General features: G+C 41.4%; 1 protein-coding gene across 1 annotated transcript; it reads right to left on the minus strand.

Annotated features, from left to right (window-relative positions):
• Positions 1-208: 208 nt before the first annotated feature.
• On the minus strand, positions 209-2002 carry LOC116510557 (vitelline membrane outer layer protein 1-like). Its single transcript, XM_032220156.1, has 3 exons — positions 1810-2002; positions 1463-1557; positions 209-818 (listed from the first exon to the last, which is right to left on the minus strand). Exons 1-3 carry the CDS (start codon positions 1972-1974, stop codon positions 527-529), a joined length of 552 nt encoding a protein of 183 aa, XP_032076047.1. The 5' UTR covers positions 1975-2002; the 3' UTR covers positions 209-526.
• Between the last annotated feature and the right edge of the window lie 16090 nt (positions 2003-18092).

The following is an 18092-nucleotide window of genomic DNA, read 5'->3' on the forward strand; positions in this document are numbered from 1 at the left end:
CTTTGTCTAAAAAGAAAACTTTTGTAGCTCATTATCCACATCTAATAAAAACACATGCATCATCAATTTGTGTTGGTTTTTAACTGGTGCTGGTCCACCTATAGTTTATTGTCTTTCTGTATTCTCTGAAGTGAAATGCAAGAATAAATAAACCCAAAGAAATACATACATATTATCGGGGCCCAAAACAATGAAAAAAAGGAATGACTTTGAAGATGCAACACAATTTTATTTGCAAGCAAGAAAGCAGTAATACAGAATTACAGTTTGCTTCTGTGACTTGATTCAAAATGATAGAGAAGAGATCATCAATCTTTGCAATGCTTGAGGTTTCTGCCACCACATTTTTTTCTCTCCAATATGAGCCCATTTCAAAATACACAGAGGGGTGGGAGGATTACCTTGTACTACCACATTTTGCACAAACATTTTACTCTCTCCTCAAGTTAATATTAGACTATAATTAACAGTTTTTGGAAATGTATAGCAAAAGCGTATTTCCACGTGACAAAACGTGTATCAGCCATTAACAGCAATAAAAACGCACGTCATTGAGTGCTGTGTCATCACGCCTGCCTTGTCTTCCCTCCACCTTTGTTTGTATCCCACATATACCAGTTGATGGGCAGCGAAGGCTCCATGGGCCAAAATCCCCCCAACTCTGGCCATGGCCCGTCATGACTAGACCATCACTGCAAGAGAACTGGATGTTGTTAGCTGCCGTATCATCACCTTTTCCTTGACGGCCTTCAACTCTCAGAGAAAAAGAAACCAGGTAGCCTGATTTGCAGAACTGGGTGATGGTCCAGTCTCCCCACCTGCCCATAAAGGATAGACAAACATCTCTTTGGTTTGTTGATTAAGCTCGTCATCAGGCATCAAGACTCAAGCATAATGGCTAAAATCTGGGACTAGGAACCTGTTGAATTCTATGTCTGAGTATCAAAATTCATTACCTCTGGGACTATAATTGACTTTTGACTTAACTCGTTGGGCTGTTGTAGGGGGAGAAAAACAAGGAAAGTGGATCTTGTGGCTGCTGCCATAAGCTTCTAGGGAAAAAAATAAGGAATACAAATTGCAGGCAGCCGGCAGGCAGCAGAAGTAGCATGCAGTACAGCCTTCAAACCACTGTACCACCAAGGGTCATTGAATCAATAAAGGGGTGTTGGGAGCATGAATGAATGTCAGGAAAGAGCAATGAGCACGTCAAGAAAGGCCAAAGGTTGGAGATACACTTGCTGTGGTGCACAAAATATTAGCAGCTATTTTGGGACTTCTCCAGAATAAACAAGTCTCCAACGATGACTCAGCTTCTAATTCAGAGAGACCATTGCACAACAATCCATGAAAATCAGCTTTATTAATTCATTTATTTCCAGTGCATCCCCTTCCAAAATTAATAGCAATCAGTCATCTCCTCACAAGAAAATAATATAGGACAAGAAAGATGGTTACTCACGGTCCAACTGTAGACTCAATTGTTTTGCCTTTCTTACAGTACAAACGGATTCCATTCAGAGCTGTATCGTCACCTTTTCCTTGGCGTGGTTCTACCTAGGAAAATAAGACTCTGATAAACTTCCAGATCAGGCCTTGGTTTCGTTCAGCCTTCAGTTCTTGGAATTTCCAACATTTACCCATCAATATGGGACAATCGATGCCTCTCTTTGATTATGGAATCAAAAAAATGTTAGCATCAAGACATATGTTGTGGCCTTTCTTAAAACACAAAGTGGAAAACTGAAGAAGAGTTAATTTCAAGGAAATAGAAAGAAGTAAAAGACCATCTGAAAAATAATTTTTTACCTTCAGGGAGAAGCCATGTGCAGAGTCTCCAGGGCAAAACTCACTTGAGCCCCAGTCACCCCAGGGACCCCCATTTGGTACAGTGAGTATATAACTTCCGGCTTCAGTATTCCCCAGGCAGCAGGAGATGGTCAGGAGAAGAGCAGTGCTGACAAAAAAATCCATGGAAGAGTAAACCAGTTGGCCTCTTGAAACAGAAATGTCTTCAGAATTTGTGACCTCCTAGAAACCAGGACTCTTTTATAAGTATCTGCAGTACCACCCTCATGAAGTCATGATTTACAATTCATTGGTCTTACACTTAAATCAGCCTTAATTCTTAGGAACTTCCTGGACCACATTCTCCACTTTCTTTGGCAAAATTTCAGAAGTCCTTCGTCTCTGCTTTCTTCTTCCTAGAACAGGACTCGAGTACATGCCAATCTTAACCACTACACTGAATTGCCTGCCACTCAGTCCGAACAAAAATGTCATTTACTGTAAACATCAATGTCCCATGAAGTACTAAGTTTTTAAAAAGTAATCTTGCCACTTACTGAAATTACATCCTCTGTAATTAACAGCTTAGAGGATTTCTGGGTGATACTCAGAAACCAGAAAGTCAGGTTAACGGTAAACTCAAATACATAAGTTTCTGAATCTTGCAGAAACTTTTAATTCAGTAAAGGGGGGGGGAGAATGACACTTATTCCCTGAAAAAGTCAAAGCCCCCCATTTCCCCATGGTCATTGAAAGATGCTAGTCTCTAGTTCTTCTTGAAACTAAGACATAAGTCAAAAGAGGCTATGCCTGATCAGCTAAAAAGGACCTTAGAGATCTTCTAGTCCAGCCCCTTGCTCAAGCAGGAGACCCTATACCATTTCAGACAAGTGACTGTCCAGTCTCTTCTTTAAAATCTCCAGTTATGGAGTACTCACAATTTCTGAAGACAAGCTGTTTCCCTGATTAATTATCTTCACTGTTAGGAAGTTTCTCCTTAATTCCTGGTTGCTTCTCTCCTTGATTAGTTTCCATCCATTGTGTCTTGTCCTGCCTTCAGCTGCTTTTTAAATAGGTCCCCCGCTTCTTTGTGGCAGCACCTCAAATATTGGAACACTGTTAACATGTCTCTTGTAGTTCCTCTTTTCTCTAGATTAGCCAAACCCAAATCTTCCAACCTTTCTTCATATGCTTTTAGGGCTTTAATCATCTTAAACAACAATGTGATTCACTTAACAACTACAGTGATCTGCTTAAGAACCGTGTCCAAAAAGGTTCATAAATTACCTCCAATACACCGATTAGATCCCACAGATTAGGCCTCCTCCGAATTCCATCTGCCAGCCAATGCCGGCTGGCGACTACCCGGAGGAGAGCCTTCTCTGTGGCTGCTCCGACCCTCTAGAACAAGCTCCCCGTGGAGATTCGAACCCTCACCACCCTCCAGGCCTTCTGCAAAGCCCTTAAAACCTGGCTGTTCCGACAGGCCTGGGGCTAAAGAGCTTTTGCCCCCCTCCTCGAATGGTATGGTTGTTGTATGCTTTTAAATTGTGTATTGTTTTTTTCGTCTTTTTATCCCTTATCTGTATCCCCTTCCCTGACTTGGATTGTGAGCCGCCCTGAGTCCCCTTCGGGGAAAAGGGCAACATATACTGTATATACTCGAGTATAAGCCTAGTTTTTCAGCCCACTTTTTGGGCTGAAAAAAGCCGCCTCGGCTTATACTCGAGTCAGTGAAAAATTTGCCCGAAATGGAGGAGAAAAAGGGGCGGGGCCATGCCGCTGGGTGACACTCGTGAATGGCCCAGTGCCCCTGTGAGTTTCCCCTCCCTCTGTGTCAGTTTGCCGCGCAGCGCGCACCGCACCATCCCCCCTCCTCACGTTCTAATGTAATGCAGGGCTGCCTTACGATTCCCCTTCCTCCCCCTCCTGCCGCTCTGCAACGATGTCCCACCTCCTCCTTGTTATGGCAAGCAGCCACATAGCGATGTCCCACCTCCTCTGGTACAGTGATCCAATGATAGGAATCACTGTGCCATGTGTCATAGGAGGCGGGACATCGCTCCCGCGGCTGCACGGGACATCATCATCACAGCGGGACATCAGCATCATGAGGTGAGTGAAGTATTTCATTGAATACACCGCTAGTTTACTGTTTTTCTTTGAAATAAATATTCAAAAACATTATTGGTATCTATTTTTATTTTTGAAATTTACCGGTAGCTGCTGCATTTCCCACCCTAGGCTTATACTCGAGTCAATAACTTTTCCAGTTTTTTGTGGTAAAATTAGGTGCCTCGGCTTATATTCGGGTCGGCCTATACTCGAGTATATACGGTAAGTGCAATAAATTCAATTCAATTCAATAAAATCGGCTGCAGCTCTCTTAGCAATTGCCTTGCTTGGCAACAGAAATTCTGATCTCAGTTGAGGTCAAAAGTCAAGGAATACCTGTATTGATTATTTCTGGACCTGACTGTCAAGAATTGAGTCATCCAATTGGCTTTGTGACTAAGACAGGATTAGAGGTCCAGCCAATCTCCAGCCAGGGGTTTTAACCATTACACCAAACTGCTATCTCTCAGTCCTGGCAAATGCAACAACAACAACAACAACAACAACAACAAATCCTCAGTTACTGTAAACAGCTCACTGAATGTCTGAATCAATGTACCATGTTGTACTAAGTTAAAAAAATTGTAACTTACTAACTTGCTAACTTCAGAAATTACATCCTCTATAATTAACAGCTTAAAAGATTTCTGGGTGATACTCACAAACCAGAAAGTGAGGTTAATAGTAAACTCAAATACGTAAATTTCTGAATCTTGCAGAAGCTTTAATTCCTATAAAATCAGTCTGAGTTGTGGAGCTAATGTTAATTCAGTATAAAGATATACTGAAAAATAATGTGCATAATTTGTATAATTTATTACAAGCCAAAAATGCATTAATGGACACATTTCGATTTATCTCCCTTACATTGCATAGAGTGGTAATTTCAGACACTAAAGGGAACAAAAACTGTGCCATTGAATGTAATAGATTTTGATGTCAACTTTTAGATATCAACAGAATACAACTTTAGAATGAGAGATAAAACCAGGTGGTCTTGAAAGAGTCCATTTACCAGTGGTGGGTTACAACTGGTACTCCCTAGTATGGGTGTACCAGTGCCTGCCGGAAGCACCGGGTACCATTCCAGTACAGTGCTCCAGAGGGCCTGTCCGCCCGCCCATGCTCTTTACTGGTATTTGAGCTCTTTGGCGCTTCCGCGCACATGCATGGAGGGTACAGCACCTTCCCGACGCTCCTCCAAGCAGCTGGAGCATCGCAGAGGGATCACAGAGGCGTCACGGAGCATCACAGGAGGTAAGGACATGTGTGCGCATGCTGAGCACGTTCATGTGGTGGACGCCGCGCCCCGTTGCACCGTACTGGTTGCACTGGGATCCAGAATCCACCACTGCCATTTACATATGTATTAAAACTGGAGGTTTTCCATTAGGTCAGTGTTTCAAATTTGGCCATTTCAAATAGATGTACCCTGGCTGAGGAATTCTGGAAATTGATTTCAACACAGCTTAAGGTTGCCAAGATGAGAAACATTGTACGTAGCATGTGTCATTCTAAGTGAGAACAAGGAAATAAATCAATTATTAACATAATCCTTATCTTAAAAAAGCACTTACTTATTTTTTTTTAATGGTTCAAAAGTTTTATTTCTTTTAAAACAAACATTTCATCATTCCTCAATCAGTAAGACATCGGAATACAATTTTTTGTGTGTCAAAATAGTTCTAGTTTACCACCAAATTCTTGTCTAGCCTAAAGTATACCCCTCCCTCCCCCTCCCCTTCAACCCCCGTCCTCCTCCCCCCCCCCCCCGACTTCCCAGAACTCGTACACGGTATGGATTTTTAACAAACACAGTCTAAAATCTATTGAGAAAAAAGAAATAAAGAAATTAATGACATCTCTACATTGATCTTAGCTTCTTCTTGCTGAGCTAACTTTAAACAATTTAAATCATTTCTGATCTTAAGCATAGGCTAACTGGAATTTCTTGGTCCCGTATTTATTTTGTATATAGTCAATCTATTTTTTCCAGTCTCGTTTATATTTCTCATTTGAGTGATCTTTAAGATATGCCGATATTTTAGCCATCTTGCCACAGTTCTTAAGTGAATAACTGCAGCTGGTATTTTGTATTTTGTATAGAATCTTTTTTTTTAAATAGTCTAAGACAATTTTAAAAAAAGAATCCACACAGAATAAATTGAAGTAAAACATTTCAAACTATTCCACACAGAATAAATTGAAGTAAAACTATTTTTAAAAATTCTATGCACAATATATTTCAAAGTATTGTGCATATGATTTTTAAAAATGGTTTCACTTCCATTTATTTTGGATAGAATCTTTTTTTAAATAGTCTAAGACAATTTTAAAAAAGAATCCACACAGAATAAATTGAAGTAAAACATTTCAAACTATTCCACACAGAATAAATTGAAGTAAAACTATTTTTAAAAATTCTATGCACAATATATTTCAAAGTATTGTGTATAGAATTTTTAAAAATGGCATCATCAGAGGATTTTTCGATTTTGGCCTTAATGGCATTTGTGCAGATAGCTTGTTTTTGTGCAGCCAGGATTAGTGACTCTGTTTCTTTCTTTAATGTACCTGTTATTAACCATAACCAAGTTTGTTCACTGTCCACTTTATCTTTTATTTTTTCCAGAAATTGGCCAGGCAGTGCTTTGTTCTGCCAACTCTCCATTCTTGATTTTATCACATCTTTTCCGTATCATCATCATCATCATCATCATCATCATCATCATCATTAATACCATTGTACCATTGTATCTTTTATTCCAAACCCTATTATTGAAGGTTGTGTTGTATTAGTATTAGGCTCCTGAACAATCTGATAAACACTCTCTCTCTGGGAGCATGTGGGTATTAGTGCTAAGCTAAATTGCAAAGGAAGTCATACAAATTCAGTTTTAATGCACTCCTCACCAACATATCAACCCCCAAAGAAGGTGTGGCTCCAAGAAGACTCAGTGAACATAATTGGACATTGTTTCCATCATAAATTTTTTACTGCCTAAAATGCTATTCAATTTTATTAATTGCATTACAGTGAGGGCCTCCCAGTTCAGGTAGGGTGCACCAGGCGAACCTGGGCAAATGCTCCCCTGGTCACAGCCGACAAGTACTGTTCGAAAGTCAGCTGTGAGTCCAGGAGGACTCCCAAATTGCGAACCCTGTCTGAGGGGCGTACTGTTTGACCCCCCAGCCTGAGAGATGGAAAACTTGGCCAATTAGTAGGAGGGAAACACACAGCCACTCAGTCTTATCCGGATTGAGTACAAGCTTGTTAACCCCCATCCAGGCCCTAACAGCCTCGAGGCACTGGCACATCACGTCAACCGCTTCACTGAGTTGGCACGGGGCGGACAGATACAACTGTGTATCATCCGCATACTGGTGGTATTTTATCCTGTGCCGTCGAATGATCTCACCCAGCGGCTTCATGTAGATATTAAGCAGGAGGGGGGACAGGACCGAACCCTGCGGCACCCCATAATTCAGGGGCCTAGGGGTCGATCTCTGCCCTCCGACCAACACCGACTGCGACCTGTCCGAGAGGTAAGAGGAGAACCACCGTAAAACAGTGCCTTCCACCCCCACCTCCCGCAGTCGTCGCAGAAGGATACCATGGTTGATGGTATCGAAGGCCGCTGAGAGGTCAAGGAGCACTAGGACAGAGGCATGACCTCCATCCCTGGCTCTCCAGAGATCATCGGTCAGCGTGACCAAAGCGGTTTCCGTGCTGTAGCCAGGTCTAAATCCCGACTGGAAGGGATCTAGATAATCGGTTTCCTCCAAGGACCGCCGGAGCTGAAAGGCCACCAATTTCTCAACAACCTTCCCCACTTGACCCTTGAGGTCCAACTTCACCAGCAAGGACTCACACCCGACAAGCTCCGGAGCTGGGATCCTACGAGGTACTAAAGACTCTCAGATAACAATAGCCACATCTCCACCCCTTCCCTGGGCTCGCAGCTGATGAAGCACCTGAAAACCCTCTGGGCACATTTCAGTGAGGGGGACTCCTCCCTCCGGGCCCAGCCAGGTTTCAGTAATACATGCCAGGTCTGCCCTCTCGTCTAAAATTAGGTCCCGGATGAGGGGAGCCTTGTGAACTACAGACCTGGCATTTAGCGACAGCAGCCTGAGACCAGGATCCTGATTCTCACGCCATCTGGCCTTGGAGTGGGACTCATAGGGCCGGAAGGAGGGATCTCTGTAACATAGCGAGCCCTCCTTCCCCGGTAATGGCCAGCCCTAAAGTCCCCGCCATATCTGCCCCTCCCTGTTAGGACCGTAATGCTCCGGCCCACCCCCGTGTCCGTAGTGAATTTTCACTTACAGGAAGCTGAGACTATTACTTTTCAAGTACTGTAAGATTTCAAGTGAAACCTCAGTAACTGCTTATTTAAACATTTGCAGCTTACAAACAAATTGCTTTCTTTGTAAAATACATTTTTTCTAAAATATAATTGCTGGAATAATTTTTTAAAAATTAAATGCTTCTATTGGGTCAAACAATATTTTTTGGAATGTATAAACTTTATGTCAATTTTAGAATGCAAACTTTGGTCATAAACATTTGGTCCTAGCCATATTCCAGAAAGAAACTCCACCACATTTTTTTTTGTATTCAGAAGCCTTTCGTGTCACATCAAACTTTCTGTTACATACTGATAGTCAGTATGGTAGGTTCCACCAAGGTCCATGGATCTGGCGGGAAAATACTAAATGGTGATTGGCCGAGCCATTTGAAGCTCCCTATAAAAGGGCTGCCATCAAACAGAGCGGTGCTGGATTGTACATAGTTGATTCCAATAAAGAGATGTTGTTTGTTGCTAAGCCTGAGTCTGCCTCATCCATTCACCTGATTGAACACTTTCTGTATATTACAACAGTTTTTCGAAAGTACATTAGCCTCCTTCTTTGTAAGAAAATGTGAGCAGAAGTTCAACGGAGAAACTGCAGCAAAGACTGACCTTGAACACATAAAATTATGAAGTCTCGGTAATCAGACATCATCAGAGACTGTTAAACAGCTGGATCCCACATTGACAGAATAGATTCTGAATAGATTTTACATACACAGACACACAGAGAGAGAGAGAGAGACAGACACACACACACAGACATGCACACACACACAGACACACACACAGACACACACACACACACACACACACACACTATCCACAAGCAAAACCCTACAGGAAATTAGAAGCTGCTCCAATCCTGCTCTTTTTTTTGCCCACTGAAGTTTATTCTGCTTACCTGCTTTGGTAAGTGAATATTAAGTTATGAAGTTCATTTGCTATTTATCATATTGATGCAGGAGGGGGTGCACAGGTAAACCCACCAGTGGCTGGCCAGGTTAGGTGGTCTTAATAGAATGGACCTTATAAATTCATATTAGCTTGGCTTTTCATTCTAGTGCCCTGGAGTCCCAAAGTTGACTTTTAGCTGGAGTGAACTTTCCAACTTCCTCATAAGTATTAAAAATAGGGCTGAACAGTGTGGCAAGACCCTGTAAAGGAGGGGCACAGGAAGCCAGACGTGGATGAGAGATAGAACAGAGGTAAAAACTGCTGACAGCTTAAGACATTATAGGAACTGCTCTTTCTTGCATTTTTCCTATGTACTTCGCTGTAACATTCCAAATGAACTTCCCCTTTTCGAAATGTCATGCTTGTGTCGGGTATGGAAACGCCTTGAGAATGCACAGTGTGGAACACGGCATAAAAGTAGGATCCTGGGCAGAGCCCAGGCAGTTCAGATTTTGGTGTGTGAACACGCTGAACTCGATGCATCCAATAAACCTATTTCATTAGTCTCCCTCTTTGTAAGACAATATAAGCAGAAGTTCAACGGAGAAACTGCAACAAAGACCGCCCTTGAACACATAAAATTATGAAGTCTTGGTAATCAGACATCATCAGAAATTGTTAAATAGTTGGATCCCACATTGATAGAATAGATTCTGAATAGATTTTACATACACAGAGACACACACAGAGAGAGAGAGAAAGAGAGAGACACAGACACACACAGACACACACAGACACAGACACACAGACACACACACACACTACCCACAAGCAAAAGCCTGCAGAAAATTAGAAGCTGCTCCAATCCTGCTCTTTTTTTTCCCCACTGAAGTTTATTCTGCTTATCTGTTTTGGTAAGTAAATATTAAGTTATGAAGTTCATTTGCTATTTATCATATGTCCTCCTGGACCCACAGCTGACCTTAGAACATCACCTGTCGGCTGTGACCAGGGGGGCATTTGCCCAGGTTCGCCTGGTGCACCAGTTGCGCCCCTACCTGAACCGGGAGGCACTCGCAACAGTCACTCATGCCCTCGTGACCTCAAGACTGGACTACTGCAATGCGCTCTACATGGGGCAGCCTTTGAAGAGTATTCAGAGACTACAACTCGTCCAGAATGCAGCCGCGCGAGCGAATGTGGGTGCACCTCGGTACACCCACGTTACACCTATCCTCCGCGAGCTGCACTGGTTACCGATCGGTCTCCGGATACGCTTCAAAGTGCTAGTCGTAACTTATAAAGCCCTTCATGGTATTGGACCTGGGTACTTGAGAGACCGCCTTCTGCCAATTACCTCCCACAGACCTGTTAGATCGCACAGGGTCGGCCTCCTCCGGGTTCCGTCTACCAGCCAATGCCATCTGGCTACTACCCGGGGGAGGGCCTTCTCTGTTGCAGCTCCGTCCCTCTGGAATGAACTCCCCGCGGAGATTCGGACCCTCACCCCTCTCCAGGCCTTCCGGAAAGCCATCAAAACCTGGCTGTGCCGGCAGGCCTGGGGTTGATGAGTTCCCCTCCCCTCTCGACTTGTATGGCTGTATGACTCTTGTGTATTTTAATTATATGTATTGTGTTTGTATCCCTTTTCCCCTTTTGAGTTGTTCGCTGCCCTGAGTCCCTCCCGGAGAAGGGCAGCATACAAATAAATTAAATCTGAATCTGAATCTGAATATGTGATCATAGTTCCCCACAAAACATTCCAGCATTGCAGTAAAAAATACAGTCAGTCTAAAATTAAATATTTATTCTGCTACAACGTCCTGCATGTCAATGACTACTTTAGCTTCAACCGCAATAATACACGGGCAAACAGTAGATTGAAACTCAAAGTAAACTGCTCCAAACTTGATTGCAGAAAATACGACTTCAGCAACAGAATGGTCAACGCCTGGAATGCACTGCCTGAAACTGTTGTTACATCCTAAAACCCTCGTAACTTTAACCTCAAACGGTCTACCATGGACCTCAACCCAGAGGTCTGTAAGGGAGCGTGGATCAGCACACCAGCATGCCTACCATCCCTGTCCTATTGTTCCCATTTATTTGTACTCATTTCTTATGCTGTACTTAAACCTGCTTATACTTATATGTTTACATATTATTTCATACTTATACTTGTTTTCTCATACAAACTTGACAAACCAAATAAAATAAAATAAATAAACATCAGCCTGCCTGCCTTTCTCTCAAAGCATAACGCAATAGGTCACAAGTATACAGTATAGTATACAGTGCATTAAGCTGTGCACACACAACCTACCACCATACCCACTGCCAATCTGTGTCTGTTGAAGTGCAGCCAACAGGCGTATCAACAACTTGGTTGAACATAATGTATGGTTGTAGCCATATTGGACAATGTGATTTTAAATATTGATTTTAAAGTTTACCTGACCATCTCTCCACATATCCCCTGTCAAATTTGGTGCCTTTCTTTGATTAGATAGAAAAGGGATAAATATCCCTATCAGTTCCTGCCAATGCTCAATAATTTGAAGTCACAATGTCAGTATGTCAACATCAATCTGAAATACACATTTCTCATTCTTGGGGGGAAAAACAATTCCTGTAAAGTCACAATGAGTTGTTGAATGCAACTAACCAGGATATATTATGTTAAAAACCATGTGTTGTTTCCTTTTTGTTGTATTGAACATAGATGTTTATTATATGTTTACATTATTGGACATTCTGATTTGCTTCCTATCCCTATTTACAGTACAAATTTCAAAAACTGAAATAAAAGATAAACTCTCTTTTAATAAACTTATGGTCTACTTATGGGGAAAGCCAATGATTGACCCAGTGGTGGGATTCAAATTTTTTCCCTACTGGTTCTGTGGGCATGGCTTGGTGGTGGTGGGAGTGTCATGTGACTAGGTGGGTGTAGCCAACTCGATCTCACTCACGGTCACACCCACTCAGTCATATGACCAACAACAAGTCACAGCCATAGAACTCGGTAGGAAAAAAAATGAATTTCTACCTATCTACTGTATTTTTCAGAGTATAAGACGCACCGTTTTGCCTCAAAAAAGAGGTTGAAAATCTCAGTGCATCTTATATACTGAATACAGCATTTTTTGCCTCCTGAAACCCCGCCCCTTCACCAAATGGCCGTGCATAGCTTGTAGGAGGCTTTCAGGGTGCTCTTGGGGGCTGGGGAGGGCAGAAATGAGCAAAAAATGGACCGTTTTTTGCTCAATTTTGCCACACACACCCCCCCCCCGGAATACTCTACAAGCCTCCTAAGGACTATTCGTGCCCTTTTTTGAAAAGAAAAGGCCCGGGGTTTTTTTGCAAAAATAGGGGTCATTTTGGGGAGGTTTGCAGAGTACAAAAACTTTTTTAAAAAATTCCCTCTTCAAACCTTGGTTCGTCTTATACTCCAGTGCATCTTAATATCTGAAAAATAGGGGACTTGTTTTTCTGCCCAGGGCTGGCCTAATCTGTCAAATGGCCTCTTCCTGTATGCCGCCTGCTCTCCCTTTGCCAGTCCTGTTTCTGCTCCTTCAGAGGCCCCGGTCCTTTCTCGCCTCCTCCCCCACGACCGCCTCTTTCTTTGGGCTTACCTTCCTCCCATGGCGGCTGGTCCGGACTCTCTTTTTCAATGTGACTGCGAGAAGCCTCTCAACTGTTGCCTCTTGGTCAACTGCTTCCCAGCAGCGATGACTGGCTGGAGGCTGCCGAAAATTACTAGAGGTCTCAAACATGCCAGAAAAGCCACTGTCATCGCCGCCCTGTTCTTCACGCTGGCCACGCATGTACATCCCATTGCCTGCTGCACCACTCCACTCAGTTCCGGCACAACTGAATTTTAAAGTTTAACTGACCATCTCTCCTCATATCCCATATCAAATTTGGTGCCTTTCTGGGAAGAGGAAGAGCAGGAGTAGGAGAAAGGTACAGGAAGAAGGAAGGGAAAGGAGAGGAGGAAGGAAGAAAGTAGAGAAGGGGGGAGGGAGAAAAGAAAGGGAAAATAAGGTGGTGTTAAAACAGGAAGAAGGGATGGTAAACAAAGCAACCCAAACTGTATATTATAACCTATTAAATGAAATAATAAATGTATAAGAATGATAAATGTTAAAACACCTGTAACCAAACGACATGCTGTATGTGATGATGGTTTGTGTGTGTGTGTGTGTGTTTTTTTGTTTTTGTTTTTTTTTATTGTTGTGTGTATGTGTTGTCTATGTAATAAAAATAAATATATATATATATGTATTGCTGACAAGAGGAACTGCTGTGATTATTGTTTAATGTTGTATGGCCCCGGTTATGCACAGTATATATGTGGCTGTATGAAAATGAAAAATGGAAAATAAAAACATTTAATAGAAAACTACTGCAACGTGCTCTACATGGGGCAGATAAGTTAAGAATTGGAAATATGGTATTAATATTATATGATAGGTAGGAATTGGATATGTATATGTACTGATAGTAACTATATAACAAAAGGGATTAGTGGGTAGGTAATTTGACTGATTACACATACCTATGTAATGGATGTAAACTGCTATTGTTATAAAATCTAAGAACTCTATGGAAATGACTATGCCAGAAATATCACACTATGTCCAACCTTTTTAATGTTTATTTAATAAAAACTTTTTAAAAAAAGTTATATTAATATGTATGTATGTATGTATGTATGTATGTATGTATGTATGTATAAATTGGTGCTTTTCTTTGATTAGATAGAAAAGGGCTAAATATCCCTATCAGTTCCTGCCAATGCTCAGTAATTCTGAGATGCAATGTCAGTATGTCAGCATCACTGTTCCCTCTAAGGTGCGCGCCTGCGCGGCCGCACACGTGACTAGAAACCCCCACGCAGAGATTTCTAAGAAAGCGCAGAGCTTTCTACCAAAGCAAACGTGGGGAAGTCCTTTGCAGGCGGCTAGAACTGGCCGCCTGCAAAGGACCTCCCCAGACTTGTTTTGATGAGCCGCCCGTGGCAGTGGTGCCTCTCTCTCCACGCGGAGCACCTGAGCTGGCCCCCGCGTTATCCCTCCCCCTTCCTCCTCTGCCGTGCTTTTGAGGCCGCAGGAGCTAGTAGGAAAGCGGCGGAGGTAGAGGCGATGGCAGGGATAACGCGGGAGCCAGCTCAGGTGCTCCGAGCGGAGGGGGAGGCACCACCGCCGCTGCTTTGCCGGTGAAGGAGAAGGAGCAAGAGGACTGGCGGCTTTGAAATGGTCCCGCCGGCTGCAGATTTGATTCGGCGTAAGCAGGGGCCGAACACATGCTGAGCCGACTTTGCGCAGTGAGGCGGAGTAATTCAAACCCCCCCCCAAAGAACACGTGTGTGTGTGTGTGTGTGAGAGAGAGAGAGAGAGAGAGAGAGAGAGAGAGAGAGAGAGAGAGAGAATGAGAATGAGAATGAGAATGAGAATTGGATCAAAATTGGTGGCCAAAGGAGTGGAAGGAAGGAAGGAAGGAAGGAAGGAAGGAAGGAAGGAAGGAAGGAAGGAAGGAAGGAAGGAAGGAAGGAAGCCCTGCCCCCTGTGAAAAAAACTGAAGATGGAGCAGTGAATGAATAAGCCATAAAAGCAACAAACAGTTAATGCGTAAGTAAGCTGAGGAGCAAGTTCTCAACTAAGGAAGCAATATAAGAAAGAAATATAAAAAGCTCAATATGCCAAAACACTTATTTTAGTCTTCATTTAATTACTTGTATTGTGGTCTGATGTAACATGTTTTTAAAGTTAACGTTAGTTAGAAAAGATAGGGTACAAAACTTAAATAATAAAAAAAATTCTACATTCATTTTGAAAAATAAATGCAATACTTGATTAATTTCATATCTTTATTTAAAATAGTTTTGGCATGGCATATCATTTTATTGACTCAGTTGGAAATGATGTGGATGTTGTATCTGATTCTGAGGCATATATATTCTTAAGTAACATAACATATAGCATATTGTCCAAACTTGTTAGACTATTTAATTGATCTTATTACTTTAAAGGGGGAGAGTTTCATGATAAATTATTTTATTACATTTATGTTGCATTTATATATTATATTTATTACATTTATATTCCACATTATATATTTGTATTGTTATTTTAGTGTTTATTGTCAATTTTGATAGATATATTGATATATCAATACTGATTTTAATCATACTAAATAACAATTACTGCTATTATTTATCAGCATTAAATATTTACATTTTTAATATCGAGTTAGTCATATTTTAGAATAATAGGATTATCTTTTAATAGGATAATTGGCAAAATCTAATTCAAATGTGATGGGTTGCATTCCAAAGGAATGTGAGAGGACAGGTTGCCTGCAAAATGCCAGGACCCAGGACCTGTTGGTGCCATGTCTCTCTCTAGCCAGTCTAATGATCTAAAAGCTGAGCAGAAGTCTTTTTTTTTTTCAGGGTGAGCGGAAAAGTATAGTGTTTGAGTAGCACATTTTCATGCCTGGCATTCATCAGGCTGAAACCTCGCTCACAATTGGTGCTTGGCGCTTGGAATGTTGCGCAAATGTCCAGCAGACGAGACAGAAGTTCAAACTGTTGCTCTCTTAGGTGCTCAGGCATGAAACTGTGCCGCTCACACACTGTACTTTTCCGCTCACCCTGAAAAAAAATTAGAGGGAACATTGGTCAGCATCGGTCTTAAATACATATTTTTCACTCTTGGGGGAGAAAAAACAATTACTTCAAAGTCACAATGATTGTCACAACAATTACTTCAAAGTCACAATTACTTCAAAGTCACAATTACTTCAACACAATGCTAAAATCCATGTGTTGTTTCCTTTTTAATGTATTATGTATTATATGTTTACATTATTGGAGATTTCTGTTTAGCTTCCTATTACTATTTACAGTGCACATTTAAAAACCAAAATAAAACATAAACTATATTTTAATATAATTGTTTACTTATGGGGAAATACAATGATTGATGTGACTCAACATAAACTGTTTTATTTAGCCAGCCTATATTTAGGAAGAATCTTTATGGGATTATTTAGCTATTGGTTTACTTTCCAGCTGTTCACATTACCTGAGTTCTGCAGAAATTTTTACTTCGCAGAAATAGGGAACAGCCCAGAAAAGAAAATTAAAATAAAAAAACCACAGTGTTCTGATCTCTCATTTAGAAAAAGAATTTGTTTGTAGGGACTTTTGTGAATGCCTTATTTCAAAGCGTAATTTCAGTGTGATGTATTGATTCTTGCCATGTTAACATTTAACAATATCATCTAAACTTTCTTAAACTATACAGAGATCATGGATTAATTTCAGAGTTCATCGTGCTTAGAGGAATGGTTTTGAAAGCCATGACTGTAAAGAAATTACTCTCTGGATCTAATCTAAAAAGTTGATAATACTCAACCTTATAGGATAATTGTTTAGACCACAGCAATTCAATGTGTGTGTGGCTGCTTTTAAAAACCACACAGAAGCTTCACTTAATACAAAATGTCATGCTTGTATGGTTGGGTGTTTGAAACCAGTTGAACCAGTGGAGTGTCAGCCTTGGGAAAACTCCAGACTAGCAATACCAAAGCTGGACACAGACACCATAGGGAAGCTGGAGAAAACAGGTAATAAAGTACAGCCTTCAAACCCAAAGACATGGAGAAAGAGAGCAAAGACCCTCAATGAGGGTCCTTCCCTAACAAAGCCATGCCTGTCTTAACTAAAAACAATGGGATGGAGCCTTGTTGAAGACATAGCTCTGACCTCTGTTTTCTTAGTAACACCAACAAAACCCAAACCTACTATAACGGACCCCAACCCATTGGGTTCACAACCCCTGGTGATCACCGAAAAGGAAGTGCAAGATCCGTTTCACAGACAAAAGCCAGGAGAAGCTCCAGACCCAGACAAGCTAACTCCATCTTGCATAAAGTCTGTGCTGAGCCATAAGCCATAAGAAAACCATAAGAAAAAAATTGGCTACAGAAGTATAGTTGTCATCTTGTACCAATTATCTGGACATATCTCTAACAATCTTTGGACCATTGTATTTACTCCTATACTTAACAGTGTTGCACCCAGGTAAACCAGGGAGTGACCCGAACAATCTGAGAACATGTATGTTATTTTCCTTTTTACCGTCAATACCTTTTAATTAGATCTTAATGTCAGTATTTTTTAACACAGTGCAAAAACTAATGTGTATTGCTGGTCTTTGACCGCAATAAAGATTTACTTACTTACTTACTTACTTACTTACTTACTTACTCTATTCTATTCTATTCTATTCTTGTTGAAAACCATTCTCTGATCTCGTGTGTTTGAGGTATGATGCTGAAATACTGCTTGGTTGGTTTATTGTGGATGTTTCATTAAAACAAAGAGATATCTTCAGTACTAGAAGTGAGGAGGGTTTGATTTCTGTTTACATAACAGCTTTGATGGTGGGAGTGTAGTTTTCTTCTTAGTTGTTTATTGACCAACCTTTTGCTTACTTCTTGATTGTTTGACTGAGTTGGTAGCTTCTGGATTGGGAGATTGTTTATGACTTCATTGTTGGTCTGGTATTGATATCAGTTAACAAAAGGACACATTTTCCTAGTGGAATTAGGCTTGTGGTCATGTTGGGATAAGCAGCTGAGAGTTCCTCATATTCACAAGGTCAAGGGATGGCTTTTCAGTTCCAGACCTCAGGAAGAGGCATCTTCCTTGACCTTTGATAAACTTTTTGACAAACTGGGTTTGTGTCAATTTGTAAGCAACCAAGAGCCTGATTAAGTTGCAATGATGTACAAATGAAATCAATAAATACATAAACATAAAAATTCAGAGCCAATGAAAGGCATGGGATTGGAGGAGAGATATTTGGAACGATCTCCCCGTGGAGATCCAGACCCTTACTACCCTCCTGGCCTTCCGCAATGCAG

Source organism: Thamnophis elegans, chromosome 6 (genome assembly GCF_009769535.1).
Source record: "Thamnophis elegans isolate rThaEle1 chromosome 6, rThaEle1.pri, whole genome shotgun sequence".
NCBI classification, from domain to species: domain Eukaryota; kingdom Metazoa; phylum Chordata; class Lepidosauria; order Squamata; family Colubridae; genus Thamnophis; species Thamnophis elegans.

Bases quoted from the DNA above. Each gene is read 5' to 3' on its own strand.
- LOC116510557 (XM_032220156.1), bottom strand. From the start codon at position 1,974: ATGGATTTTTTTGTCAGCACTGCTCTTCTCCTGACCATCTCCTGCTGC. The intron at 1,558-1,809 runs GTAAAAAATTAT...TTATTTTCCTAG, and splicing joins CACATGGCTTCTCCCTGAAG to GTAGAACCACGCCAAGGAAA. The intron at 819-1,462 runs GTGAGTAACCAT...CTTTATGGGCAG, and splicing joins ATTGAGTCTACAGTTGGACC to GTGGGGAGACTGGACCATCA.